General features: G+C 36.7%; 1 protein-coding gene across 1 annotated transcript in view; it reads right to left on the bottom strand.

Moving 5' to 3' along the window:
- Positions 1 to 25544, bottom strand: part of LOC124595300 (xanthine dehydrogenase-like) — a 414231-nt gene that overhangs the window by 233031 nt on the left and 155656 nt on the right. Inside the window, exon 6 of the mRNA XM_047133986.1 lies at positions 13886 to 14108. Within this exon, the coding sequence (XP_046989942.1) occupies positions 13886 to 14108 (223 nt within the window). The remainder of the gene's footprint in view (positions 1 to 13885; positions 14109 to 25544) is intronic.

The raw sequence follows: 25544 nt of genomic DNA, 5'->3' as shown, positions 1-25544 counted from the left end.
TTGAATAATTTTATGCCTATGTATTCATAGCTAGATTGGGTTTTCTTAAGCCTGGTTGTGGGTATATCAATCATATTTGTTTGTCGAGTATTGTGTTGATGAACTGATTTCCTTATAGTGTAGTGGTTTAAGTTTTCTTTTATGTTTAATAGGCAACAATATATGTAAAGAGATGGGACTGTGAGAATTTTTAAGTCTCTAAAATAAGGTCTACATGAGGTCTTGTTGTCAGTGATTCCGTACAAACGTCTAATTGCTTTCTTCTGCCAAGTAAAAAGCCATTGTATTTTGTGCCACAGGGCAGTGATATAGGACTATCCAAAAAAAAAACAGTTTTAGGGCAAAAGACAGTCAGTCAGTTTCCAGTCATCAGGGCAAGCACTTAATTTTTCAGCAACTGATATAAGCATTCACTGTGCAGGACAGTTATACCAAATCAGCTGGCTACTTTGAGTTTTATATTTTTTTCTATTTCACTACTTTGATTATTTGCTGGTATTCAACATTCTTACCTACTGTCAAAGTACTACAGCAGGTCACTTTACATCATCCTCATATTATAAATTTTAACCAGCTGAGCATGTATTCCAGGCTCAAACAATTTGAGGATAGTACCAACCTATTTTGATTTAGTATGTTACTACTACAAGTATTATGATAAAATATTAGTATGTTATTACATTATATCTAAGCTTAAATTATAATGTAAGCTGTATATTTTATTAGTATATTACAAATTGTCTATGCTCTGTTTGTTATACGTAGCTGCGACTTCTCAGTAATTGTATAATATTTATTCTCTACTGTTATTATATAAAATAACAATGTTGAAATCTTCTCTGTTGTATGTGAGGGACATCATGGAACAGCACACATATGTTTCTATAACTAGCACTCAGTTCGATCCCCAACCCAGGGGATGAGGCCATTTAATGGGATTTGAACATCTGTAACAAAGCCAGACAGCTCCATTCACCCCTGTTCTCCCCATGGAACTCTGTTCCACTACCAGTTAAGAACTCTGTGTGGTCCGGGCCTCCATCTTCTTGGACTTCAGGGACAGAATATCCAGAAACAACTTTAATAGATCTTCACGGATGTCAAAGGTCAATGCCCAAGACAAACTAAAACGGGCATATTTCACTTTGAGTTGTGTGATTCTATTTATATGAGAGCTGCATCACTGCTGTATTCTGTGGCTCCTGGCTGCATAGCATTGATGCAGTGGTAAGCATTCGAGTTTATTTCCACCATTTCCCATTATTCTCCTCAGGGTGTCATGTCTACTTGCAGAGATTCACATGTTTTTGTGGGCTGCAGCATGTTAGAACTGGAAATTGCTCTGACAGAACTTCTGCAGTGTTTAGAACAGAATCTGTGACCATACAATGAACAATGATATGTTCCACAGCTTCAGTGTCACCACACACACACAATTATCCATTTTCCTCTTAATGAATAGAATAGAAGATTATAGAACAATGCTGGTGATGGCCAGAAATTTAGAGGACCAGACTTCTAGTGGGACCTAAGTACTTCATTCTGTTTTGCTCTTTAGCATCTGGTGTTGCCATCTTCTCCTTCATATCTGCAGGTCTGTGGGATATATTCCTAAGATTGCAGGTAGTGACTCCTGTCTTTGACCTCCAATTAAATACTGGTTTTAAAAGGCATACTAGATTTTATTTTTTGATAAACAACCACTGTCTGCTTCATTAGCAAAGAGTCGCTTCACCTGCACATCAAGACCCATGGCAGGAAACTTGTCAGAACCAAAATGGGACAAATGAGGTGTCATCAGTGGACTGATAAATGATGAATGTGGTTAACAACTCCCTGATAATTCACATGTAAAATACATCTCTTGATTTCAAAATCAGCAAACTGTCCCTCAACATAACTTGTAGTGCTGCAGCCAATAACGTGAATTTTCATTACACATATTGCTGGATATTAACATTATAGAAAAAAAATGAACTGCTTGAGGCCTCCCCAAGATGCCATAGTGTTTGTAACAGCTTCAAAAAGCAACTTCGTGCAGTCTGAGAAATGAGACACATTTCATGTAAAGATTTCAGAAAAACAAAGTCCTAACAATGCAGTATACTGGGATAGCATTTTGTCATAAGAAGACCACTGTTCTTGGGGGTTGAAATGACTCTACAGTTTTTAATTGGTGAAAAGTGTAGAAGTCAAGATGGGACAGGAAATACACTTAGAAGACAGCGAGGTCAGATAACTGGAGAAGAGAAAGAAATATATGCTTTTGCAATCAATTACATTAGCAGTTACACATTTTCCATGAATGTCAAAGTTTTATAGGAAAGTGACAACTCTGAAAATATAGGTCATGTTATTTGCTGGTACACTTATATAAAGTGAAATTTGAAGAAATCCATCAGTGAGGTGGAAAATGATTCGATGTAACTGAAACAATTTAATCCAATGAATAACATTATAATGAATTATTATGGATATAACTGAGGAAAAAGCAGCACATTATATTAATTTTTAACTTAAAGTTTGGTTGAATCCAGGTCTTCAAAATTTTACCAGTGATTTGGAACCATATGAGGAGTTGATGATCTCAACAATGTATGAATGAAAAGTGAGAAAGCACACTTGGGGAGATATAATTTTCTCATTTTTTACATAAAAAGAATGACACCTGGCAGATGTCTCTATTGTCATTCATTATTTTGTTTTCAAGTAGTGTAACAACGAGATGGCTGCCACTGAGGTAAATATTAGTATTAAGAAAAGCTCCATCAAACACAGTTCTATAAAACTCAGAAAAAAGACCATTTGTATTTTACTTGAGGGCAACAATTAAACAGTTCAGAAATATTTAATATGCCAGATTACATAATAGTTCAGATGGTGAAAACATCACCTATGAATCAAAAACTGTTAAGGGGTAGACAGAGACTGTACTCAAGGAAATCCGTTTGTAAGAGAGAAATTAAAAAAGGTGAAACAAGAGGGAACTATCCCAGGTCCACCACTGCAATCTGAATCTCTTTTTGTATCTACCTCACAACAATAAAATAGTTATTATTTATTATACACATAAACTTATTGGTTGATCCCATGTTCTGAGATTTAGAGGCACTCAGGTCTAGGTTGAGATGGCTTTAACCATGACTGTGCCAAGATTCAGTGCTATTCACTTGTCATCCCAACCTAACTCCTCAGTTCCTGTCACATAAGTGTACCATGGGCCCTGGTGCCAACATTTAAGTCTGGATGAAACAACACTGGTAGCGGTAAAGTGAGGAAACTCATACATAAGTTCAGGCTTGTGGTAGAGAAGTCTACTTTGGCACCTACGTATTCCAACATGATGTTTAGCAAACAGACAATAACAAAGACCTTAGAAGTACAGGTACTTCTATTATTTTTTACGCAAGACAAAAATTTCAGAACTTACTATTGTAAGGCAGGTTAGTGGAGCTGAAAGAGGACTTAAATCTCATCAGATGAGATATATTAGTGTTAACAGAAGTGAAAAAAAAAAACAACAAAGACTTAACAGTATTAAGATCAGGTCATATTTTTGTTACATAGCAACAGAGACAGAGGAAATTCAGGTGTACATTTTACTGGACACAACAAACTAAAAACAATATTACAGATATTGAAGGTATCTGGAAATTGTTCAAGTGCATGCATCAAATTACTCATCTTCTTAACATGAGGAGTAAAACCTCTACAAAGAAGTACAGGAAGTGCTAAATTACAGCACATTCAACTGAAATATAACTGCAGATCCCAATGCAAAACCATTATAAAACCTAAATAATGATTCTTCGGTGGGAAACTTTTGATATGGAGGCACAAATGACAGAGGTCACATACTAGTAGAATTATCTGAGAAGAACAACGTTTTTGAATCTTGTGTTCTATAGCAGAATGTGTACCATTCAGAAAATTCATGGCATATTAAAACAATGTGCCACACTGGGCTTCATACTCAGAACCTTTTGTGGGCAGTACTCTTACCGAGTGAGCTATCCAGGCATTGCTCACAACCTGCCCCCACAGCTTCACTTTTGTCAGTACCTCACTTCTACCTTCTGAACTTCACAGAAGCTCTTCTGTATACCTTGTGAGATAGCATTCATGGAAGAAATGATGTAGCAGAGAAGTAATTTATCGACAGCCTAGGGGACTATTTCCCAAATGACTCTTTCACTCTGCAGTACAGAGCACAGTGCTTTAAAACCTCCTGCACTGCATATGAAAGACAAGGTTCTGGGTTCGAGTCCCAATCTGGTGCACAGTTTTATCTACTATGAAGTCTCAAAACAGCACACACTCCACTGGAAAGGGATTCATTCTGGAAACAATATCACAGACTATGGGTAGGCCACTTATTTCTTTTTTCATTTGATTTATTTGGTCGATTTTGATTCATTACATACCACATTTTATGGATGGTAAGACACTGTGGATTATAAGATGCATCTTAATTTAAAAATAACCTTTTTACCATTTTTAATTATTAAATAGTGAAGCCAGACTAAAAAAAAGTCTTAGTTTATAAAACCACACTGACCTATGAAATCCCTGATTATCTTCACTTGAACTATATTCTTCTTTTTCTTCTTTGTCTTTGTCATCAACATTGTCCTCTTCATATATAAGATAGTCTTCACTGCCATCAAGAGCATTACTTATGCCGCACTTCTTGTAAGACTTAATAATAATGTCTTCTCTCACTGTAAACCACTATTGCTTTATCCATTGACACACTTGTCTGATTGTATGTCATTTTAAACCTTCCTTTGGTGTGTATTCATGTTGGGTTTCATCGCTCATCCATTTGTTCCATTCCTATATCGTATATACTTTAAATGGTTCACTCATCAAGACATCAAGAAGTTGCAATTGTCAAATCAGCCCTCTTGGAATAATAGCAAGCTCTGTATTTCCCTGTCTCAATTTCTCTTCCACAGAATTTTTCAAATGGCTATTAAACTGATCTAATACAAGAACAGAACTCTTCTTCAATAAAGCACCTTTCCTCTCTCCCACATTCCGTTAATCCATAATTTCATACCAGCTTAGTCCATCCAATCCTTGTCGTGTATGTGAACAACACCTGGCAGTACTTCTAAAGGTTTTGGCATTATTTTGTGCTTGAAAATAATTATTGGACTATGTTTTATACTGTCATCATAACATGAAAGGACAACAGCGTAGTGCATTTTTTCATGTCCACTTTGTTTTATAGTTAACAGTTTTACCACCTTTAATGCCTAAAGTTCTGTTACTCGGCACATAAAATGTCAGAGGAGTTTTCTCCATATTCACTATTCGGCTCAGTCCCATGCTAGCTTTCATTTTATGTTGAATAATAATGCAATGGAAAGATAACATTTTCTCTCCATACTCTTGTGGCATTTTCTGAGATATTTTGGTTTCATTGCACTTGCTAAGTCCATGACTTGCTAAGTCCATGACATAGCACCAACCAACTCTACGCTTAAAGCCTGTTAAGTTGCACTGTAGTGATAGCTTACAAGTGTGTATTTGAATCATATATATATTTTTTTAATACAATGTCATTTGTATATTTGTATATTTAGTCTTCCTGATTTTTTTCATTTCTTCTTTACTTGTGCGCCAATCACAAACAGTTATTTTCTGTCGGTGTAGGTTGAAACGCCGCTCAGCTGCTCTGTTTCCATGTTCTTCTGCATATGCTATTACTTTCAATTTATAGCCCGCATCATATGAATACCTTTTATTTTTCTCCATAATGAAACTAGCTACTAACAAAAATTTTGTATTGTTACCAGTAACACAAATCACTTTGAATTCAAGTTCACTGGCACCATAGATTGCAATGATGCATCATAGGCTAGACACTGTTCTGGATTTGTGATGGCAGGGCAGGAGGGATACATTGTTAGCAAGCTTATGAATCCCTGCAACTCATGTTTGTTGCATCGGTGCCCTGCTGCTGCCAGTTGAATCCAATGTTGCCAATAGTGATATGTTTCCCACAGCATCAAATATTTTGCAATTTTTAAGACTGGTGGGAATTTTAAATCAAATACTGGACATTTTTGTATTAATTTCAAGTGTAAGATGTTCCTGAATTTTGGAGGCGATTTTTTGAAGAAGGAAGTGTGTCTTATAGTCCATAAAATATGGTACTTAAATAGTATACCAAATATAGAAAAAAATTAAATCTGAGAAAGAAGAAGACAGACAGAGAGAGAGAGAGAGAGAGAGAGAGAGAGAGAGAGAGAGAGAGAGAGAGAGAGAGAGGCCAAGACAAAATTCAGTTTACAAATAAGAGTCATAAATTACAATTAACAAAAGCACTCATTTTAATTACATATTTAATTTATAAGGCTGTTTTTTATAATTCAAAAATTGTTTTACTGATTAAAAACATTGTTCCATCAGAAATGACTTAAGGTTATATTTCAATGTATTTTTATGTTGCTCCTGTTTTAACTAACTAGGTAGGCTGTTGAATAATTTAGCTATCATCTGTAAACACTTTCCTGATAGAATACTGTTCTACACTGAGTTCTTTAACACAACAGTTCAATCATTTTCATCATTTTAAAGTGTCTTGTGCCCATACCCCTAGAACTCCAGTTTCAGTAACTGATTTCAGTAATGTATTGTCAAGATACAGTATTGTATCAAGTTCTTGTACCAGTGGAGAAGAGAGGAACTTTTTAAAAAGAAATCAGCCATCAGCAGTCAGCAAATAAGATTTATTTTTGCACTTTTATGAAGTCATTTAAAACATCAATGTAAAGGAGGAACAATAACAATAGAGGTCCTATGGCAAAGCCTTGTAGCACTCCCTCCATACTTCAATGACAAAGTAAGATAATTGGATAAATAAAAAAACCACTCACCAAGCAGTGGTAGAACACACACATAAAAGATTATGATTAGGCAATGTTTTTGAGCCAGTAATTCGTTATTTGGGCAGAAGGGCTGAAGGGGAAGGAAGAGGGATGAAGGAAAAGGACTGGAGAGGTCTAGGAAAACAGATAAATTTTGCGAAAGTCACCCAGAACTGTGGGTCAGGGGAGACTTAGCGAGCAGGATGAGAAAGGAAGGCCAGCCGCTGTGGCCAAGTGGTTCTAGGCGCTTCAGTCCAGAACTGCACTGCTACTACGGTCGGAGGTTCGAATCCTGCCTCAGGCATGGATGTATGTGATTTCCTTAAGTTAGTTAGGTTTAAGTAGTTCTTAGTATAGGGGACTGATGACCTCATTATGATAAGTCCCATAGTACTTAGAGCCATTTGAACCATTTTTGAGAAGGGAAGACTGACTGTAGGGGACTGCACCATATGAGATTTGAAAATCTGAGAGTTTAAAGGTGGAAGAAAGAGATTAGTGCTTAAACACATGCATGAGTTAATAAGAGTGAAAAGCTAAGTGCATTGTATGTAACAGAAGAGGGAGGGGGCCCCAAAAGATAGACAGCTAAGAAAATGAAAAATGTAGAAAACTAAAACTGAGTAAGGAATGGAGTAGTTACTGTGAAGAAATGCTGAAGTGGAAGAAATTGACGTAAATTAAGGTGGGTGTTAGGAACCAAGGACATATAATGATAGTTCCCACCTCCGCAGTTCTGAGAAACTGGTGTCTGGGGGAAGAATCCAGATGTGCATGTGGTGAAACAGGCACTGAGGTCACAATTGTCATGTTGCAGAGCATGCCCTGCAACAGGATATTGCGTGTTGCCAGTATACACCCTCTGCTTAAGCCCGTTCATTTTAACTGAAAATTTGGAAAAGCTATTATATGTATGGTGGGCAGAATCTCAGACAGAATGGATCTCATTTCAGGTCATGTGTAGAAAGTTATGGCCTTGTCAAAGTAGCTGATTAATGCATTCCAGACCAGGGTAATACTGAATGAGCAGTGGTGTGCTCCGAAGTTGTTTTTTGGAGATATCGGCAGTACCAGGATGGGATGTGATGGCCAAGGAAATCTGCTTTTGAACTAGGCTGGTGGGGTAATTACATCCAGGGAAGGCTGAGGTGTGAATGGTGGTGTATTGCTGTAAGGAGTCTGCAACCGAACAAACATGTTTGTCTTGAATGCCAAGGCTGTGTGGGAGGGAACATTTGACATGGAAAGGATGGCAACTGTTGAAATGGTTGTTAGGAGGTTTTATCTGGATCTGGTGATTTATTGGATTCATGTTTCTTTAATGCTATCATGACTGAAAATCGTCATTTGCTACCTGTCTTCAAGGTGAGATCTAATCCGCTGATTTGTTCCCTCTGACACCTTTTTGAGCTAATCTGTGAAAAAAGGCGTAGCTAATTATGTCAAATGCTTTTTGAGATATTTAGGAAAATATCAACAGCATGTTCTGCAATTGCAAATAATAATAACATATTCTCCAAGTGAAGGTTTGTGCTCCTTAATGGTTCTGATATAAAGAAGACTATTTAAATGTACAGTGAGAATGTACTTAATTCATTAGATAACAAATTAGAGGTCACTGGCATTTTCTGTGACCTGTCAAAAGCCTTTGACTGTGCGAATCACAGGATTCTCTTATGTAAACCAGAATATTATGGTGTCATTGGCAATGCTGCGAAATGGTTTGAGTCTTACCTAACTAACAGGAAACAAAGGATGTTGTTGTTAAATACCTGTGGAGTAAGCAATCAGTCTTCTTCTGACTGGTAATTAAATACATGTGGTGTTCCTCAAGGTTCTATCTTCAGTCTGCTGCTTTTCATGTGTACATTAATGACCTCTCATCTGTTACACTGCCAGATGCGAAGTTCATTTTGTTTGCAGGTTATACAAGTATTGTAATTATTGTAATAAATAGCAAATCAAGTATAGATTTAGAAATGGCTGCTACTCATATTATCACTGACATTAATAAATGGTTTAAAGCTAATTCACTGTCATTAAACTTTGGAAAGACCCACTGTATGCAATTCAGGGACTTATAAGAGATTTCCTTCCAGCATATGTATAACATCTGAAGACATGCAGATCGAAGAGGTTAATCTTGTAAATTTTCTGGGCTTAAACTCAATAATAAATTCAGTTGGTAAGGACACATCACAAATTTGCTGAAGTGCCTAAACTAGTCCATATTTGCAGTGCAAATGATGCCAGATGTAAGAGATATAAATATAACAATACTTGCATACTTTGGTAACTTTCATTCTATTATGTCATATGGGATTGTTTTCTGGGGTAACTCATCAAACAGAGAAAAAGTTTTTGGAGGGCAAAAGCATGTGACAATGCTCATTTGTGGTGTAAATTCAAGAACACCATGTAAAAACCTGTTTAAGAAACTGGGTATTCTAACCAATGCTTCTCAGTGTATTTATTCCTTAAAGAAATTTGTTGCAAATAATATATCTCTGTTTCCAACAAATAGCTCAATACATAGTATTAATACTAGGAATAAGAAAATACACATAAAAAACTAACATACTTACCTTGGTCCAACAAGAGATCCAGTATTCAGGAACAAACATTTTCAATAAATTGCTAGCAACCATTAAAAGCTTATTTTCAGATAATGCACAGTTTTATCAGATTTTGAAAGACTTTTGGATAAGCAAGTCCTTCTATTCTTTAGATGAATATCTTAATGGGGAGTGTTAGACCAGCTAAAGTAAAAATGTCTGTTAGATTTCCGTTTAGATAGCGCTTGGTCACAACAGTCAAGGTTAGGTATTTTGTGTATGATAAATTTATTAAAAGTGCATAACTTTGTTTCATTCTGACAGTGTATTAATTCTGTAAATATTAGCGGTTACAGTTTACTGTAATGTATTCAACTATTTTGACAATCTCCTGACAAATGATGATGGAAGTTATATTGTATTCAGATGTTTTATTCTTTTTATGTTATATTTTCTGATTTGTTCCACACTCATGAAAATCATCTCATTAAACTAAACCTAATCTCTAAGCCCTAATCTGTCATCCCAGTGCTTTATCAAGTTTGGAAGCTCTGGCAAAAGTGGAAGTGAAGCTGTGAGAGATGGTCATGAATCACACTTGAATAGCACAGTCAGTAAGAGCATTGCCTACAAAAGGCAAGGTTTCAAGTTCGAGTCTCAGTCTGGCACATAGTTTTAAACTGCTAGAAATTTTATTTTTGTACTTATTATGCTCTTCCAAAAGATAATAGATAGAAAATACACTTAGTAATGACCAAATTAATCTAAAAAAATAATAATAAATATATTGTGCAAACAACAAATGATACTACAGGATGTGAGGGTATTCAAGCAATTTAGAATTGCAAGTGATCATATACTAATACGATCCACAATAAACATATGTATAAAGTTATAACAACAAAAACAATTAACTTTTGACAAAATAATTTAATTGGATAGATAAAAAGTCTACTCACCAAGTGGTGGCAGACCACACACTTAAAAGAGGGTTGTAATTAGGCAACGTTTTGGAACCAATGGCTCCTTTTTCACGCAGAATGGTTGGAGCTCTAGGAAGAGGGTTGGATGTCGGGAAAGTCACCCAGAGCCATGGGTCAGGGGAGACTTACCACAAGGGATCAGAAGGAAAGACTGATTGTTGAGAACTGAATTGGATGAGATTTGAAAACCTGAGAGCTTAAAGGTGGAAGACAGGGTAATGTGCAAGACAGAGATAACTGCTTAAACATCATGCATGAGTTAGTAGGAGTGAAAAGCTAAGTGCAGTGTACATAACAGAGGTGGGAAGGTAGCAGTGAAAAATAGATGGGTAAGACAATGAAAGATGAGAAAACTAAAACAGAGTGAAGGAAAGAATAGTTACTGTGAAGAAATGCTGAGACGGAAGAAATTAACATAAATTAAGGCTACATGCATGGCGAGAGCCAAGGACATGTTGTAGCACTAGTTCCCACCTACAGAGTTCTGAGAAACGTTTGTCTGGGGGAAGAATCCAAATGTCGCAAGTGGTGAAACCAGCACTGAGGTCACAATTGTCATGTTGTAGAGCATGCTCTGCAACAGGATATTGTGTGTTGCCAGTAACACCCTCTGCCTATGCCTATTCATCCTAATTGATGATTTTGAAGGTAGTCATACCAATGTAAACAGCCGAACAGTGTTTACATAACAGCTGGCACTCAACATGTGTCATTTCACAGGTGGCTCATCCATTGATAGTACATGTTTTGCCAGTTACAGAGCTGCTATAGTTGGTGTTAGGAGGGTGCATAGGGCTAGTCTAGGAGGGTGCATAGGGCAAGTCTTGCAGTGGGAACGGTCACAGAGGTAGGAACCATAGGGTAGGGAGATGAGTGCAGAAGAAGCATAAGGTCTGACAAGAATATTGCAGAAATTGGGACGGTAACGAACGGCTATTCTAGGTGTGATGGGCAAGATTTCAGACAGAATGGATTTCATTTCAGGGCACAATTTCATCTACTTTGACAGGGCCATGACTTTCTACAATCATGCCCTGAAATGAGATCCATTCTGTCTGAAATCTTGCCAACCACACCTAGAATAGGTTTTCGGCACCTTTCCAATCTCCGCAATATTCTTGTCAGACACTAAGCTCCTTCTGCCTCCATCTCCCTACCCTATGGCTCCTACCTCTTTGACCATACCTGCTGCAAGACTTTCCCTATGCACCCCTCTACCACCAACTATAGCAGCCCTGTAACTGGCAAAACATATGCTATTGAAGAGAGAGCCACCTGTGAAATGACGCATGTCGTATACCAGCTGTTATGTAAAGACTGTTTGGTATTTTACATTGGCATCACTACCTCCAAATTACCAATTAGGATGATTGGGCATAGGCAGAGGGTGTATACTGGCAACATGCAATATCCTGTTGCATAACATGTTCTACAAAATGACAATTGAGACCTCAGTGCCTGTTTCTCTACACGTGCTATCTGGATTCTTCCCCAGACACCAGTTTCTCAGAACTCCACAGTTGGGAACTAGCACTACATGAAGCAGTTATAAGATGGCTTTTGAGTGGAGAAGTAGGGAAAGGGCCTGTGAGAGAAAAAGGTGGGGGGGGGGGGGGGGGGGGGGTGGAGAGGTTTGCCAGCGAGAGATGAGAGAGTTCAGTATTTGGATGGGATTAATGTTTTACGGATCTGCTGGAGGTCACGTTTGACTTCTGGTATGGAATCATAGTCATACTGTTTGTACACAGTGATCTTGAAAGGTTCTAGAGACTGTCAGCCACATAATCACTGTTAGTTATATTCTACAGAAAGAATATGATTAGGACCAGTTTTTAGGTAATGTGAAGCTCTTTGTTCCATAGTGGACTAGCTGAGAAATGGTCTAGGGCAGGAAGGTGAAGTCAGACTGCAAGTGAAGAACTCCTGGATGATTACAAGGGCAAGGCTGAAAGGAAACAGAATAGAATCAGAGCTGGAGTGAAATTGGAACTGTCCTGGCACAATTTTATGTATGATTTGCCAGGCTTCAGTTAGTGGTATGGGTAGAGAAAAAGATTTAACATTTTGATGCTTTTAAGACTTTTGTCAGGATTTTGGCATATAGACTGATATTAGTAATGGGAGTCTATTGAGCGTGCCTGGAAGCAATGTGTGTTAGCAATGAAAGAAAGTTCTCGGGTTAAGGGAGGCAGAGTAAGTCAATGATGTATGTTAGAATTATTGTTATTGTTGAATTATTTGAAAGGTAGAGTGAATGCACCCACTTGCCTTAATAACACAATCTAACAGTTAAACAAAGCAGGATGACGGATATAGTCACAGAAGGAATGAAACAGGGAATAGAAATGAAGTTGTTAAATGACCAACAACAGTCACATCACCTTAGCTTCCACAACATGTTGAAACTTCTCTTTAAAGAATGAATCTTTCATTCTGCAAATGAGTCTGCATAGTTTTGAAATTTCGTGGGAGATCAACCTGTGTGCCAGAGGGGAACTTGAACTCAGAACATGTCTTTTGAGGGCATTGCTCTAACCGACTGAGCTATAAAGGCATGTATTATAACCCTGCTTCAGAACTTTACTTCTACTTCTACATCTACATCTACATCTACATCGATACTCTGAAAACCGCCATCAGGTGCAAGGCAGAAGGTACAACCCATTGTACCAGTTATTAGGGTTTCTTCCTGTTCCATTCACTTACGGAGTGAGGAAAGAATGATTGTTTAAATGCCTTTGTGTGTACAGTAATTATTCTAATCTTATAATCACAATCTATATGTGAGCGATACGTAGGGGGTTGTAGTAGATCTCTAGAGTAATCATTTACTTCTGCTAATACTTCTAAAAACAGGAGAAAGAGAAAGGCAAAACTACAGCAGCAGGTTATGGAATATAGTGAGACACTGGTTTGTACACATCTCATATAAAGAAAATTAAAAACTGAACAGTGCCTTTTGCGTTGTTAGAATAATGTTGGAATTCACCTACAACAGTGGCATCATTTATCTTCATGACTAAATAATACTGTTTGTTCAGAAGACTGTGTAATAGTATTCCTCTGGGAACAATCCTCTTGACTTTGAACTATCACAATTGTGAAAGTATACTCGTATGTTTGATGATTCATATTAAAAGTTATAATTCAACAGGTGATGGATGTTTGAAGAAACCAAAGACCATACTAAGTGAAGCACAAAAATATTGCATTGTTCTTATTCTTTACACATTTCTTAACACTACTGTTAGTTATGTAGTGCACATTTTTCTTTTTGTATATAATTGACTCTTCACAATGCTTTAAATTGCATAAATATACTCTTCACTGTAACATTTTCTCTGGTGAGAGACTCAGAATATCATGAAGTAACTTATTTCACCACAAGTAAAATTTTTGGGTTTGTTTAATCAGATCTTATTGCAGTAATTGGGATTCAGTTATTTGATGAATTTGATAATATACTTACCATGGGCTGTGTTACCAGCAACCAACATGTAAGGCCTGTCCCCCAAATTTTCAAAAATTTTTAATATATCTGCAATTGTATCCACTTTAAACCAATCTGTCTTTTCAAATTTCACATGAACTGGTGAAATTATTGCTAATGTTTCTATAGAACATTCTCCATTCTGACCACAGTTCTGTGTACATGTACCTCCACTTCTTACACAGAGCTTCTTTTCCCAATCCTGAGAAGATAAAAATAGAATATGATACATACACCAAGAAAATATAGTTTTCTGAAAACTAAAGTCAGTTGCAACATGAGACAATGTTAAGATGTATGATATTACATGAAAAACATTGACATCTAAATCTAAATGATTACTCTGCAATTCACACTTAAGTGCCTGGCAGAGGGTTCTTGAAACCACCATCAGAGTATTTCCCTACTGCTCCACTCCCTAATACCCCATAGGAAAAATGAAGACTTAAATCTTTCTGTATGAGCTCTGATTTATTTTATTGTGATGATAATTTTGCCCTATGTAGGTTGGCAACAATAAAATATTTTCAAGCTTAGAGGAGAAAGTTGGTGATTGAAATTTTATTAAATGGTCATGCCACAACAAAAACTCCTTTGTTTTAATGGTTTATCACCCCGCCATGTTCGTGATTCTCTCTGCCCTATTTCGTGACAGTACAAAATGAGTTGCCCTTCTTTAGACTTTTTTTATGTTCTCTATCAATCCTACCTCATGAGGAGGATCCCACACCACACACCAATCCTCCAGAAGAGGATAGACAAGTGCAGTGAAGGTAGTCTCTTCAGCAAACTTAATTCATCTTGTAAGTATTCTGCCAATAAATCGCAGTCTTTGGTTAGCTTGCTCCACAACATTAAGTATATGATCGCTCCAATTTAAGTTATTCATAATTTGTGTCACTAAGTATTTAGTTGAATTCACAACCATTAAATTTGTGTGATTTATAGTTTAACTGAAATTCAGCTGATTCCTTTTAGTACTCATGTGGAGGACTTCACACTTTTCTTCATTTAAAGTCAATTGCCACTTTTTGCACCATATAGATAACTTGTCTAAATCATTTTGCTTTTATGATGTGTTGACTTTATGAAATGGTAGGTGATACCATCATCTGTAAAAAATCTAAGAGGGCTGCTCAGATTACCGACTAAATCATTTATATAACTTAGGAACAACAGAGAGCCTATAACACTTCCTTGGGGATGCCAGGAATCATTTCTGTTTGACTCTATTATTTTCTATAAATTACTACAAATTGTGACCTTTCTGACAGGAAATCATGAATGTAGTCACACAACTGAGACGATACTCTGTAGGTATGCAATTTGATTAGAAGTCAGTTGAGAGGAATGGTGCCAAAAGCTTTCTGGAAATCTAGAAATATGGAATCAATTTGAGATCACTGTCAGCAGCACTCATTACTTCATGTGAATGAAGAGCTTGTTGTATTTCACAAGAATGATATTTTCTGAATGCATGTTACTTGCCAATAAATAATTTTCTTCAACATAAATAATAATATTCAAATACAGTGTATGCTCCAAAATTCTACAGCAAATCGACGTTAGTGATATGGCTCTGTAATTTAGTGAATTATTCCTAGTTCCTTTTTTGAGTACTGATGTGTTCTGTGTGACTTTCCAGTCTTTTAGTACAAACCTTTCATTGAGTGAGTGGCTGTCTATGATTGCTAATTATGGGGTTGCTGTATCAGCATAATGTGAAAGGAACCTAAATGGTGTAATATCTGACTTGGAAGACTTGCCTTTATTTAGTGATTTACACTGCTTCACTACTCCCATGGTATCTACTTCTAAGTTGCTCATGATGGCAGCTGTTCTTGATTCAAATTCTGGATTATTTTCTTTGTCTTCTTTGCTGAACGAATTTCAGAAAACTAAAGCCCCTGCTTTAAAGACGCTGTCATCAGCAATATTATCAGTGGTGTAGCGGCATGACTGTTTAGGATAGGGAAATTTAGTTTTGTGCAATATTCTGAGCACAAGTTACAGCCAGGTGCGGGCCGGATTGCAGTGAGTTACGCATAACAACAGTTGCGAAGTAGGATAGAGAATAACTCAAAACTGTGTACTCCTAGAACAAAATTAAACTACATCAAATTTCCCACAGAAAATATTCTACTCATTTTTTCTCTAGACCTAATAGTCTACATGAAGAGAGAGAGAGAGAGAGAGAATATTGAAATACCATGTGATTCACATGCACTACAGTTTAGTTGGTTTTTGTAAGCCAATTTAATGTAGCTTCCCAACTTGATAGACCATATGTGTCCTATACCAAAGTGGTAGTTAGTTAATTACATTCGTGTTCCATGGATCATTTTGCATGATAAATCATCATGATGTGGAATGAGTCATTTCACATTCATATTGCAAATTAATTTGTACATTTATTTGTACTCTGAATATCACAGTATTATTATTATTATTATTATTATTATTTCCACCACAACTTCCTCCACACCACTGTGGTGTGTTGTATATAGTCACTGTTTACATCCTGTAAGTGTAGATGAACACATTGTAGATCAAGAGTGGCAATGTTTGTTTAAAAAATTTAGTTATGTCTTTAAAAATCCCTGAAAACAAAATGGAAATAAATGTCCAACCAAATAGGGCCCCACATGCTTTGGTATGATTTATAAAATCTGGGTTGCCTCATGTGCCCTGAGCTTACCTGCCAATGACAGTCATCAGCACCACCAGCACCCTGACGTTGCACGTGCTTTTTTTGATAGAGGCTTGTAGTAACCTTGCAATCCAGGCAGTTAAGCCAGGATCCCCACGGTCAAATCCTCTACTAAAAATATGACCATTTATTGTGAAGGTAAACTGTGTAAAAGTTTTACATCTGAATAATACTTCATAGATGTGTGACAATTATTCATCTATCATTTTCCACAAGCATAACATGAAAAATTCTCACATTCTTGTGTAACAACGGCTATGTTACTCATTAAGAGTTTTATAACAACAAAAGTAATCGATTATTGACAATATAAGGAAATTGGATAAATGCAAAGTTTCACCAAGTAGTGGCAGTAGAACCCACGCACAAAAAGGTTTAATTTTTACAAGCTTTCGAGGTTTTTTCCTTCTCATCACGTCCAGTAAGTCTCCCCTGACCTGGGCTTCTGGATGACTTTTCTGAACTGTACCCCTTTTCCTAAGCCTCTCCAGTCCTTTTCCTTTACCCCTCTTCCTTCCCCTTCAACTCTTCTGCCAGAAGAAGGAGCCACTGGCTCCAAATGCTTGTAAAAGTTAAACCTTTTTGAGTGTGCATGTGTTCTCCTGCTGCTGCCTGCTGAGTAGATTTTTTATCTATCCATTTACATTATATTGTCGTTAAGAGTTTTGTATGTCTTATTTTTTCAATGTGAAACATATTTGAGAAGATATAAGCCTGGCTGAAGTTCCAAAGGGCAATGTGAACGGTTTTACCCCAGCAATGAAAAACTGGTTTTTACTCAAAAATGCACTAAATTTGATAGTAGACTGTTTTTTACATAAAATCATTTTGGACAACATTTCATCAGTGAGTGAACTCTTTAAGGCTTTCTGGGACAAGAGACAGTGCTGTGTTAAGTTGAACGACTCACATGTCTCTTCCAGTTGACTCATATGTTGTGCATGCAGCTGATCCTCTTCTTTGGGTCATCAGCTACGTCACTCTCACCGTTTAATTCTTCTCTGAAGATGGTATCAGGTTAAAGGGAATAATGTTAACCAACTCTCTATTCTTGAAATAAATCATGTACTCATACAATCTTTTCAGTTCAATGACAATATATTTTCAGCTCTCATCCCCAAAGCAACAATTATTCTGTACAGATTCCAGCAAGCCAACTGGTGACAAGATAATTGTCAGAATCGACAAAACACCCATACAATTACATACATGCTGCCTCATACAGAGCCAAGACATGAAGTAAGACTATACAATGCACACTTCATCTGTCTCTGTAACAATCCTCATGCCACCACAAAACATGGAACATTATACAAACACTCTTTGACTTTTTGATATAAATTCCAAGGCACTTATCGGGGCCGTTCGTCTGATGCAGCTCCTGGCTTCTCATGACAGCTGTTCCTCCTGCACACACAGGTATTTGTGGCGCAGTAAACAGGCTTTCTCATCCTCGTCATTAAAATATTGGGTATTCGAGATGGTGGAGAGCCACGTGTTTCTAGAACTTACCCCGAAACTCTCAAAGCACTACATATCACTCCCCTTAGCTCGAACACACGATATTTTACACATATTCATGATGTATATTAATATCTACCACAACACTAATTTCTATTTCAATCAATATACAATATATCTTGTTTACTCCTTGTGTACTTAATACCTAGATCTTCCTTTTCTTGTTTTTGTTCATTTCAACAATAACTATCTGAGAATTTCACCCATGTTGGAGTTAGTACTTTTACATCCAGGAATTGTGGGGACAACATTCCAATCACAAACTCCAGGTGGCACAGACTCTTGATTTCCTCATTCCTTAGTATAATTCTCTAAACTATCTTTTCTTTGGACTTAACAGTCTCATTTCCTACAGTAACTTGTAGTCTGGAGGAAACTCTGGAGAAAAACAATGAACGTGTTCTTTCCAACACTCATAACTCCTAATAACGCTGTAAATGCAAAGAATCCAAACTTACCAAAATAATCTCTATAAAACTATGTGACTTCTATCACGATACTGTCCTTCCCTTTAGGCACAGTTCCTATATTTTGCCTCTGGGTTGATCCTATGGATGCATTACCTCCTTCCATTTTGGTAGGCATGCCTCTTTCTTTTTCCTATATTCTATGGTACAGGTCAATTCTCTCCTTGGTGCCCCTGCCTGCACAGTATAGATCAGTCTCTCTTCGGTCTGCCTGTCTCCCCTTTTCTTTACTCAATAAAAGTTTGGTGCACCCCCCTTATTCTTTGTGAGTAGGCCACATGGTTCATTACCCTAGTATGTATATCTACTGTACTGTATACTGTCACTAAATATTCCCTGGCAAAATTCAATTCTACTTCACACTTCACTCTTACGTCTGGGTACCTTATTTGATTCCCTGGAGTCCTCCACTACTTTTCAATGTTCACACTTTCAGCTGACCTCATATTTATATATAATTCAATATATCATACCTTTCTTTATTCTATATTTGTCCCACTGTGATACAAATCATCAGAACAAATATTCAACTAGTATTCCTAAATAATTATTACCATTAGTTCCTCCCTGGCTTATGCTCGTTAGTTCTTCCTTAGTTTCTACTCTCCTTCATTTCTCACACTTCCTTGTGCAATATATAACCATCTCTGTTCTTATACCTATGTATAAATATATAAGAAGCGACAAAAGAAAAAAAACAGGAACAATGCAGATCTGTCATGTATCAACCATACAATATGTGCATCTACCCAGATGTACACATGTCTTTATTCCCCTCCATCACTTGGCGGTTCTGACTTCGCTTTAGGTTTCTAGCCTGTAATTTTCATGTTTGTGTCTAAGTGTAATTTTGTGTGTATGTCGATGTGTGTTCGTGCAGCCTGATTCTACGGCCTATTTATTTGAAATAAGTTGGAGGTTATAGGAAACCACGGAGAATGAGAAGGACTTTAGCGATAGAAGTATACGTATATGGAAAGAGGGAAAGATAGACTGGTACTCAGATGAGAAGTAAGAAAGGAAAAAATAGAGATGGTTGCTAAGATCAAAGGAAAAAAAGAAGATAGCCCCAAAGACAGGAAAACCCTTCCCACCCCCCTTCCTTAGGATCACTACTTTGTCGGTACTTGAGTGAGGAGCCAGAGAAGTATGATGTTAAACATCTCCTGCAGAACGGACATTCTCACCTTCACCTTTGAAGTCCCTGAAGAAAAATCTTAGCAACACCTATGGAACAGCAAATCAGCAAATGGTGAAGAATCAGTCACACTTGTTTGCAAGGGTTGTCTGAAAGGTGTGGTGTGTGTGTAGTGTTAGTCATATCTTTATCTACACTACCCACCCCTTTCAAGATCGATACAAACCCTCCCATCTACATCACATCTAATAAAAGGTATAAATGTTCCATAAAAATAGAAAATTATACACTACGATAAGATAGTTATTTCATTAGTCACTTCATATTATATTATCCTTAAATATAATATTCTGTTCTGTTCATTCCATCTTAAAGTCACTCTGTTAGTACCATCATATTATACCTTCTACCAGAATATTATTCTGCTTGTTTCGTTTTATGTTTAGAGATCACTGTTTATCTGTGATTCTCTTAAATTAGTCACAATCTTGTAGTCATATTCGGTCACTTAAATACTAACATGATAGGATAGTTTAAGAGGTTATGAAGAAATTACAGAATAATTGAAGATTTGAAGGCAATTCTGGTAGGAAAATTAATGTGGAAGTAACACCGAAAACAACTCAGGAACCAACAGTTGTCACTCCACCCATTAACACAGAATGTTAATGTCCCTGGGAAATATACAACTTTAGGTCCTTTATGTTGTGTTTTCCCTTTTCCAATCCAGTTATAGGATCTACTAAAAATAGTGTCTTGGTATGGATTACTGTTTGTACCCGGAAAGGTCTGTCATATTTCCGAAAAAAATTATGTGTCTCTTTCTTCAAGGCTGAGCTCTGAAGATGCTGCTTTACAAGAACTAGATCATCAACTTTATATTGAGGTTCAATAGCCTTCTTGTTATATTTGCTCACTTGTTGTTGTGCTCTGTTAAGTATGTTCTTACAGACTATTTCCTGTTGAAGTTGGAAATTGTCTACAGGTTGCTACGGCCATACGAAACATTTAATAAGGGGTTCCCCTACAAAGAGTTTACCTATTACCCTATTACCTCCAAAGGCATTAGTCCAGTTGATAGATGTGGTAATTCATTTAAAATAAGTTCAAAGTCTTTAACTTTTGTCGCTCATGATGTATGTTTTTCGTGGCAGTAGGTGTGGCATAGTGTTCCAATTTCTTTCATAACCATTTCACACGGATTCGAAAATGGGTTATAGTTGGATATTAATATTTGACGGATATCTTCCCAAACTAAAAATTCCTTAAACTCGTTACTAATAAACTGAGGACCATTATTGGTGAGAAACCACCTTGGTTATCCTACCTCCACAAAATACTGTTGCACACAGTGAATTACAGTTGGTGTATTTGCTTTCTTAATAGGGTATAACTTAACATACTTAGACCAACACTCTATGAGGACAAAAATAGAGGCCATTCCTCCTTTTCCTTTTGGAATTGGTCCAAAGAAATCTGCAGCTGTTAGATTGTGTAACGCTTTAGGAATAATTGGATACATTTTGTATTTTACGTGAGTGTTACTCACTTTCAGTTTTTGACAAATTTCACAAGTTTTAATGGCAAATGCTATTCTATGTCCTAGCTTTTTAAAATAATAGAACTTATTCATATGAGCAATACATTTCTTTATATCAAAGTGTCCATACCCCTTATGAATGTACCACACTAACTCATCTTTTACTAAATTCGGTATGCATAAACGCCAATGTTGGGTTGTCTTACTGTCTCTCCAGAACAAATTATGTCCTACAATCTTCCACTTTCCATCTTGATTATGAGGCAACAACTTCCTAACACACATAACAAATATATCTGTAAACTAAGGCTCACACTGGATGTCATATGTTATTTTCTGAGCCAATTCTTGCACCTATTTAAGGGATATTCCAGTGTTAAAAAATTAATCACAAAAATTACGCCAGGTCCTTCTGTACACTTTAGTTCTTTCATGCCTACTGGCAGCCAAGACAAAGCATTGGGTACAATATTCTCCAAACCCTTTATATACTGGATTTTAATGTCATATTCTTGAAGAAACAACATGCACTGCATCCATCTTCTGTGTAGTAATCAACTATTCATTAAAAATGACAGAGCTTGGTGATTTGTAGAGACATATATTTCAGACCCCATATCAGTGTTTGGAATTTCTGTATACTCCATATTATGGCCAATAATTCTTTTTCTGTGGCTGCATAATTCAGTTCATGCAGTTCATGTTTGTTGAGACTTCGGCTAGCAAACGCTATTGACCTATAGTCTATACTTTCCAAACCCCATTCGCCTTGGAAAAGTTCTGCGGCTACACCATAGTCTGATGCAGCGGCTGAAATCTTGAATGGTTCACCCATCTCCGGATGGTGCAATATCGGTGATTCTGATAGTGCCCGCTTTACACTTTCAAATGTGTTATGAGCCCTTGGTCCCAACTCCATGGTATTCCATCCATAATAAATGCAAAAGTCAAGGGTAGTTTAACTCTTGACTTTGTATATAGTGTCTGTAATACCCTGCCATTTCAAGAAATCCCTTCAATTGTCTTATGTTTCTAGGTGGTGGACAATCCTTAATGGCCTCTATATGTTCTGGATCGGGGTTATTCCTTGTACACCTATGATATGTCCCAAGAATTTTAGCTCTTGCCTCGCAAAGTGCGATTTAGACAATTTGACTGTAATACCTTTTTCTTTAAATCTTTTTAGGTTCTTCCCCAAGATCAAGCAATGCTCGTCCCAGGTGGGTGAGATTATCAGTATATCATCTACATAAATGATTAAATCCTTTAATAATTCTCTTCCTAACGCTTCGTCCAGCACACTTACAAATACTGATATCGAGATATTTAATCCAAATGGTAACACATTAAAATGACAGGATTTCCCATCAAATAGAAATGCGGTATATTTCTTTGAATCTGGATGTAACCATATTTTCCAATACCAGCAGTCAGGTCCATCGAGCTAAAATACTGTTCTTTCTCAAATTTGACAATACCTCGTCAATGTTAATAGGTCTATCTCTTTCAGTTTCTATATGTTTATTTAGGGTGCGTGCATCCAGTACTAACCTCATACCTCCTGTAGCCCTTTTCACTACTACTAAAAGATTATTTATTACACTTGTACTGCGTTCTATTATTTTATTGTCTATCATTTTATCTGTCTCCTCCTTAACCACTTCCTTGAAGTTTACTGGGACTGGGTAATGTTTACAAAAGAACTTAGTAATATCTTTGATCTTAAATTTACGTACAAAATCACTAATACTACCCGGACTATCAGAAAACACCATTTCATATTCTAGTAGAATCCTGCCTAAATCTAAATTTTGGTCATTTGTTAATATTTGGTATGTGTATACTTTGTTTTGTATGTCCAACCAGCGCAAAGTATGACTTATGTTTTCAATCTCTGGTGACAATTGTGTGGTAGCTGTTAATTTCAAACATTGAGCCTCTGTTGTTCGTTTACCCATATTGTTGTCTGTCACAAACGGTACACAGCACTTATAGTCTCCTTTTCCACAATAAAGCAAATTTTCCTCAAAATTTAACACGAAATTAAATTCTGACAGCAAGTCTAGGCCAAATAACACATCCCTGTTAATATTTTCTACTACTAGATGTGTTTGATGGAACGTAATACTGTCGATGTTACAAGTTACTTGGGTTTCATATTTGATAACCTTACTTTTAGTTCCAGTTATACCGACTATATATACTCCTGTTATTGGTAGTATAGGTAAGTCATGCTTAGTTCTTAATGTGTTAAAGAAACCCTGAGAAATAAGTGACACTTCACTAGCCGAATCTATAAAGATGTTAACTTCAAGATCTTTTATTCTTTCAATTATAATTGTTCGTGGATTAATGTTGGTATCGGTATTCTTTGATGGGTACTTCATGCGTAAAAGTAACATATTTATTATAATTTAGGCCTTCTAATGTATTTCTATGACCTGGTCCCTGGCCCAGGTCCAGATTGCACTATGTTTTCCTCGCTATTTGTACACACAGGCTGGTTACCAAATCGAGGTATGACGTTACTACTTTGGACTCTATCATTACTCAGTACAAATTCCTGCAATGAAGCTGGGACTTTATTTGAAGGTGGGTGTTTCTTCTGAAAATTTTTGTTACCATCATTCTGCCTATGCTATTGTACTCTCACTAAATTTGCCTCTGTCTCTTAAAGTTACCACTACTATTATTATTTCTCCAGTAATTTTGACTTTCATTTTGATGTATGCTTTCATTTTGGTCCCTATTTATGGCATCAAGTGCATCTACAAAGGACAATAATTCTTCTACCATTTTCCAACCACTACACAATACATCCTTTCTGGCATAAGTGGGTAAACATCTTATAAGAATCCTAACCAACCCGTCTTCTTCCATGGGCGTATCTAAGCACTTCGCCCTCATTAAAAGCCAATCACAATATCTTCTCATTGTACCCCAGGACCTATTGCAATATTTTGGGTCCCACAAATCCGATAGTAGTTCCTCCAGGGCACTGGCTGACCAATAATTTTCTTTGTACTTTTTCTGAAAGTCTGCCCAAGAAGAAAATTCAATGTTTATGGTACCCCACTCTGAGGCTTCTCCCAAAAGATAACCCACTGCAAATTCAATCTTTTTCGTGTCTTCTCAAGACATGGGTAATGCCTGGTTAAATCGCTTAAGGAAGTGAGTTGGGTGTACCTCCCCATTCAGCTTAAACTTAGGGAATTGGCTTGATAACCCGGAATTCGCTCCCCATTGTAAATCGTTCTCGACTTCACTGGTTAGCACTACACTAGTAGAAGTCCCTCTGTTCCTACTCGGTCCTGCATAAGTTTGAATTCTTTCCATAACTCAACATTTCTCTTAGTGTCATCAGGTTCATAGGATAGCTTTGTAGACATGTTGTCAGATTACCTATATTTATTAAATCTGACGTGTCTAGTTTTTCTTTAACATTTCTTTCTAAGTTATCCATGCGAGTGTTGATCCCTGAAATTTGCAACTGGACAAAAGGAATTAGCTTAACCTGTTTCTCAACACTCTCTTTCAGGGTGTGCAACATCTGCTTTACAGCATCAAATGTAAAATGGCATACACTCTGAAATGATCCTAATTTTTCGACAAGTTCTGTTTCTACATTATTACATTTATCTTCAATGTCCAATTCTAATTTTTTAGTTAAATCCTGAAATTGCTGATCCTGGCTTTGGTTAAACTCAGTAAATAGTTGTTCAATGTGGGTATTCAAAGAACTGGTGAGTTCACTCTTTAAATCTAATTTCAGATTTTCTACCTTATTATTTAAAGAGTCAAATTTGGTCTTTAACAAAACTATATTAGCTGCTTGGCTGTTCACGGTTTCGCTTTGGCTACTAAAACCTCACTCTGAGCATCTAATTTGATGTTTAGTTGTGTATTTACTGAATCTAACTTAAGACTTTCATCACTTAGTTCTTGTCTTAAAGAAGCATTTTGAGCATTTAAATCTGCTCTTTGAGTATCTAACTTAGCATTTAGTTCTTTTCTAAAAGAAGCATTTTTTTCACTTAGTTCTTTTCTTAAAGCCACTGAATCTGCTCTCTGTGTTTTAAGTAAATTCACTACCTCAGACCAGTTTGGCACCTCCTTACTCACTGTCATAGCCATGGCTGGTTCTGAAGTTTCCCCTGTTTTTTAAATGCTATCCATATTCCTATGGATTTTTGACCTAGTGATCATCTAAAACAACTTCCTCTCTAAATGTACTAGCTACAGTACTATAATATTTGAACAGT

This window comes from Schistocerca americana, chromosome 2 (assembly GCF_021461395.2).
Source record: "Schistocerca americana isolate TAMUIC-IGC-003095 chromosome 2, iqSchAmer2.1, whole genome shotgun sequence".
Classification (NCBI taxonomy): Eukaryota; Metazoa; Arthropoda; class Insecta; order Orthoptera; family Acrididae; genus Schistocerca; species Schistocerca americana.
Note: the sequence above shows the minus strand (reverse complement) of the source record. Positions and strands in the feature narration are given on the sequence as shown.